A 5,948-nucleotide genomic window follows, 5' to 3' on the forward strand; every position below is an offset into this window, starting at 1 on the left:
CACGCAACGATGAACGTTGAACCGGGGCCGACGACGCACCCATTCCGCGGATGAAAAACGCTTCGGCCTGAGCCATATCTGAGCTTCGGGCAACTACGCAGCGGATAATAAGTGGCCGAGAGAGGCCGTTAGAAACAAGTTAAAATATTATTAAAAATGTGACACGTTTTTTCCTACGCAAGAAACAAAAACTGCATTCATTCCTGAGCGCGAATATTATGTTTACTTTCTAGTTCTTTGGAGTTCTGGCAGATCTTATTTTCTGTGCGCTAGTAATTTGCCTCACAGTTCGCAGGAGCCCTCATCATCGAGTTGATGCCGCTGGCAGTAGGCAGCTGCACGCGTTTTCTTCCAAGTTGCGCGACCAGTTGTACTACATTGACCTTGGGTACGCTTTCATTATAGTGAACTAGAATATATATTCTAGTTCACTATAGCTTACATGGAGGAAAGAAAGAACTTGTACGCTTATGAGTGGTCTTCGTGCCGTTCGTCGTCTGCAAGTAGTGATCGAGGATTTGCTGCAGCACAGCAATGCTGTCAAATTGTCTTGAAAGATAGCTCGTCAGTACAGTCAGATCAATCATCTGACGAGGAGTGTAGTGTGGCGGCTTTGCAAGCTCCGAGGCGAGAATTGTCCTGCGCTCGGAATGTTGAACTGTTGAGCTACTGGTGCTTCGGGTGTGATCGCCAGTGGTGAACGCCTCTGATGTTGGATGGCACGAAATGTATTCGTTCGGCCGAGCGACAAGCTCCCGGAATGTGTCGGGCTTCTCGATGGGTGTCGACCAGCAGGGCAACGCAGTCAATCTGCTGGAAATGGTGCAGCACGTCGAGCATCACAGAGGTAAGTGCAATAAGAAAACCTGTAAAGGTGACTGTTCATACAGCGTCATTCGCATTCAAGTTGTACGCAGGCGGGAAATGACTGAAGATTAAAGGAATACTCACAGGACGCATGCGGCGAATCCGATATTTTTAATCAGCACTTTGCGTTGCTTTTAGCTGCATATTTCTACGACGCATTATAATTTTCTTCAACTTCTCTACACTGCACGAACTTAAAAAAAAAAAAAAAAAAAAAAAAAAAAAAAAAAAAAAAAACTGAGTGTGCTTGTAGTTGTCAAGATTTCTTGGTTAATGGTTTCGACGACCGAGGAAGGAAAAACAAGTGAAATCGCCTGATATAAGTCGTTCCCTTAATTGCAAAAAAAGAAAGAAAAAGTTAGCCACAATACAATTTCCGCCACCAAGCCGTCTTTACCTGTTACGGAAATGGTTCACTTAGGTTTAGGTTTTGCACTGACCATTTCTTGCATTCATAGATTACACTTTACCGCAGCCTAGCTTGTAGCTTTGATGATTTTGAATGTTCCTGTGCCATGCGTGTTTGATATTTTATTTGCATATAATTTAGGCACTAAACATTTGCAGGTGATCGTGTGGACCTTGTGCAGCCGTTGCAGCACTTCCAATCCGAGTCATCATGTGGTCGAGAAGTCCTGGGGCCATATTCAACATCATTAACCTCTCTGCTAGGCTTGTATAATCTGGGAGGCCACGCCTTGTCCCTGGACGGCCACATCAGATGTGAAGTGCTATGCAGATGGACAGCTCTTTTTGAAGATCGTTACAGCTTGTAGTGTGTGCAGATCACATGACATTGACGCCACCTGCAAATGGTAATCGCAGCAGGAACATCAACAAGTACAAGGAAGAGGACGTGCAACATTTATATTAACTCGGACAGGAACAACTTGATCACCTGCACTTGAGATTTTCACTCGCTGTCATGATTTTGATATATGCCACAAGTGATCAATGTGCACATTCTTACTGCTTCATGTTCGATAGCATACTGCTGAAAAGCCGTCCAAGTCTTAATTTTTTCTGTGGTTTTGAGATATAACCATCTCTTTGGTGTACATTTTGTTGATAGCATGTGCAAGAACCAAGTTCAGCTTTGGGGTGGCGCAGTGGTTACGGCGCTCGAATATTGTTCCCAAAGACGCGGGATCGAATCCCGGCCTCGGCGGCCGCTTTTCGATGGAGGTGAAAAGCAAGGCGCCCATGTGCTGTGCGATGTTAGTGCACATTAGTGCGATGTTAGAACCCCAGGTGGTCGAAATTTCCGGAGCCCTCCACTACGACGTCTCTCATAGTCTGAGTCGCTTTGGGACGTTAAACCCCACAAACCAAACCAAACCTTTCCTTGGTGCTATAATTTTTTGTCTACCATCTGTAGACATACTGAGTGTATTCTACAAGTGCTGTGGCCCTTGCTGAGAGCTGTCATTCTTTGTTGTATACTTTGCTTTTTTGTGTTCTGCTTAAACTCAGTGTGCATTTTATTAAGTGCTTCATGTCAATGAAACACAGGAAGGTACAAAAACGTTCTCCTTCTACCTCCAGAAGTGCCATTCTGAGTAGGACATGCGGGCAGCAACAGTTCACAATTCACTTTGGTGTTTGTGGCAAGCAGGCAGCCTGCGATGTACTACTTCAGTGAGAATATTTGACATACGTGCACCCTGGTGGATGTGTCTGCAGTCGTTTACCATAGCAGAGTCCATTTCGTTACACCTATCTTGTGTGCTACTAGGGTGAAATGTGAGGTGCCCACTGTGTTTTTCCACAAACTGCAGAGTGAAGCGAGCTGTGCTTCTTTGTATTTGGTTGCCTTTATGCTTGTTTTCTATTGCTTCCTTCATATGCTGAATGTAGATGAACAGCAATCAACTAGTTTTCCCAAGGATAATTTGTGCATCTATTTGGTGGTCATTGTCTTTCATTGTTGTATGCACGGAAAATGAGGCCCCCGCCAACTTGTCAACCCATTTTGGCAATTTTAGATTCCACTTTTGCAAAATTTGCCAGTTTCATTTTGCACTGCAATTACTGATGCTTTGTAGTGATGTTAATCAAGATCCCAGATAACCTGTTTAACCTCTGCATCATTTGTGTGGCTCGGCGATCAATGAACATTTTTGTATTCTTCAGTTTTTTCACAAAGGCAACTATTGACTTCTCTGTTTTGTAACTAGGTGATATTGATGTGCATGTGCACCCACTGGCAAAAGTTCTTGAAGGTGGCTTCGCAGGGGAAAGAATGCATTCATTTGTGTACGGGATAAATTGCTTGACATTTCATGTTTCACTATATAACTCATAGTCACAATAATGATGCACAAGCGCAGGAGTGAAATAAAAACTTTTTGATAAGATTGTCCTTCATAAATTTTTGACTGCAGCTCTACAAAATGCTTTGCTCCTTTTGTGCATTGCTACATATCTTGTTCCATAAAATACCTCCCTCCATGATAGCGCTGTGTGTAGTCCTTCCATACCTCTATTATGAGGCTGCTATCTGGGCCATTTGCTTCTTGACACATTCTTGCTGCTGCCACATGCCCTCCGGCACTCACATATGCTAAAAGAGGGTTGGTAAAGCTCACATATTCATGCTCTAAGCCACTGGAGACTGGCTTCATCACTCGAGATGTTTATCGAATGATTGCAGCTGTGTATAACTGCTTCATTACTTTTTTTCTGTTAGTTGCTTTTGTAGCCTTCATTGTTCTTTGTGAGCTTTAAATTGAGAATTTTAAGGAAGGGGCACAAATTTTATGCCAATCACTTTCATTTCATTTATGTAGAAGCACTTTCAAGGAAACTTGTGTTTCATCATCACTTTTCAACATTTTGTACCATTGTGCTAGTACTGAGTTGTATAACTTTTTGCTCTCATAAGTGACAGCTGCGCTAGTTTCACTTACACCTATCCTATTGTCGCATGTGTTTTCTATGTTATCTAGTATCCCTATGCTTTCCTATTATATCAGCTTCAGCAATCCTCTCTGCATTTAACCCTCAGAATGTGCTGCATATTTTGCACGTCTGCTATGTGTACAGCCTAAATTGAACACCACAATATATTCTTAAGATTGCATTCAAAAGATAACTTCCTGAAGGTACAATCCTATTGAACACAGTAGACGTCATACTATCCATAAGTGAGCCATTCTTTTTCGTGATGTATTGAAGAATTTGTGAACAAAGCGATTTCATTTTATCTTGACCACATTCATCTGTTGTTTCTGTGGTACAGCCTCTGCCACAGCTGCATCTATAACTCGGCTGTTGACACTGTGGTCAAATGTCTTGCGAGCCAGCAGAGCCTAATGTAGCGTTGATGTTCAGCTATTGGCTTCTTGCTTTTTTTTTTTTTTTGATGCAGCAACGTTAAAGCCTCTTTTCTGCACAAAACGCGACGTTGTGAGTGGAAAATCTTGGGCACATTTCAGACAGGTGACATGGCCGAGTACTCAGTGTGATGTCTCTGGCTTCACCTTTGAGATGAATGTGTGAGGTGATAAACCTTGCAGGATCTTTGGGTAATAAGACAGGCAACCCTTAGGCCATGGAAACGCATCCGTACAGCTTGGTTAGAGTGGGCTTTATAGGTATCTAGACAAGCGGTCTTCCACATAATTGGATAACTTACAGGTATATGCTACTGATATGTATCATAGAATAAATACTAGATGTTAGCAGTAGCAAAGTCGATTCACACGAATGAGAGTCTGCAGACAGGAGCCATAAAAGCTGTTGTGTCATAGGGGTAAATGCTGAGCTTGCGTGTCCCCACAATTGTTTTTAGAGCATGAAGTTTTCAAGTGCTGTGCTGGTTTGCCTGATAGCCGTCACACTGAGTGACTTGCTGAAATAATGCTTAAGGCTTGTCTTCCTGAGCCAAACATTTCTCCTTTTTGGTAGACTGCATAAAGGGAACATTCTAGGTGTGGCAGGCATTTATGCACAGATAAAATCATTCTTACACACACTATAACTACCTTTGCCCTGTCCATAACAGAATCAGGGAATACTTGCTCTGTCCCAGGTGCCGACTACCATTTAAATGACGTTGAGTTCCATAATCTTTGATACTGGTAATACTGCGGAACGCATAGCATCCCTTGACTGCAGTTGCAGCCTAGTGGTTTGAGCATTTGGGGACCAATCCTCAGTGGTGTTGGGTACTCATTGGTAAAACAGTGGGTGCTTGCTTTGCTGGTGCTGGGGTTATCTTGGGCCAAACACTTGGAGAATGGGTTTTTGACCCTATCTTGTGTTCCCTTGCTTTGTATAACTAATTTCTCTTCTTTGGTCTCCAAGGCCGTGCCACCTTTCAGATATGGCGATGAGCTGTACAAGTACAACAATACTGTAATTACTTGAATGTGTGACAGCCTTTCATTTTAGGCTGTGTATTGTAGAGTGTGCAGTGCTGTAAATAAATTTTGTATTGTTTTGTATATTGTAATTTTCAGTTTTCTTATAAGCAAGGCTTCATGTCAGGTGCATGTAAAAAAAAATGCCAAAAAGTACCGAAAGCAAATGATACACCAATTGTTAGTCAACGACGAGCTGTTTAAAGCTACAGGGAATGTGTTACGTGAGTAGCAGGTCTCTTAAAGTGTGCATGTTTTACCAAAATAAAGGACAGAAGCTATACTGCAACCTGTTGGAAGAACCATGCATACAAGACGCACTAGCTGCAAATCATACGCTCATTTAAATCACGTTTAGTTTTCCAATGATATGCAATCAGAATGTCGAAAAAGTAAATTTCATGCTTTATTCCCATATTTATGCCCGTATTCAGGTGAGGTTCATTTGAGCATGTTTTTGAGTCAGAGTGTAGAGAGTGGATGTTAGACAGTTGCACGTTGGACATTATGCATTGCTGGAAGAGCACACAGGGGATGGCACAGCCAATACAAATCATACAGTATTATCACCTGGCATTAATGAACCTTTGCCAAAAAATCCAGAACACCACCCTGATGTGCTGCAGGCCACATTGCTGCAGGCCTTGCAATTCACGCCTCTTTTTGTCGAATATTGTTCCTGTGCATGCTTCTGTTTTTCTTTTTTGTTGCTGTTAC

General features: G+C 42.4%; 1 protein-coding gene across 1 annotated transcript; it reads left to right on the forward strand.

The window, feature by feature from the left end:
• The first annotated feature begins 393 nt into the window (after positions 1-393).
• Positions 394-5,520, forward strand: LOC146179786 (uncharacterized). The gene is made up of 2 exons (XM_084579345.1): positions 394-847; positions 1,435-5,520. The coding sequence occupies exons 1-2, from the start codon at positions 727-729 to the stop codon at positions 1,641-1,643; spliced, it is 330 nt and encodes a 109-aa protein (XP_084435471.1). The 5' UTR covers positions 394-726; the 3' UTR covers positions 1,644-5,520.
• The last annotated feature ends 428 nt before the right edge of the window (positions 5,521-5,948 follow it).

Source organism: Amblyomma maculatum, chromosome 9 (genome assembly GCF_055883805.1).
Source record: "Amblyomma maculatum isolate TAMU_Amacu chromosome 9, ASM5588380v1, whole genome shotgun sequence".
NCBI classification, from domain to species: Eukaryota; Metazoa; Arthropoda; class Arachnida; order Ixodida; family Ixodidae; genus Amblyomma; species Amblyomma maculatum.

Coding starts and splice junctions, on each gene's coding strand:
- LOC146179786 (XM_084579345.1), top strand. CDS start 727: ATGTATTCGTTCGGCCGAGCGACAAGCTCCCGGAATGTGTCGGGCTTC. Junction 848..1,434: donor GCACGTCGAGCATCACAGAG/GTAAGTGCAATA, acceptor AAACATTTGCAG/GTGATCGTGTGGACCTTGTG.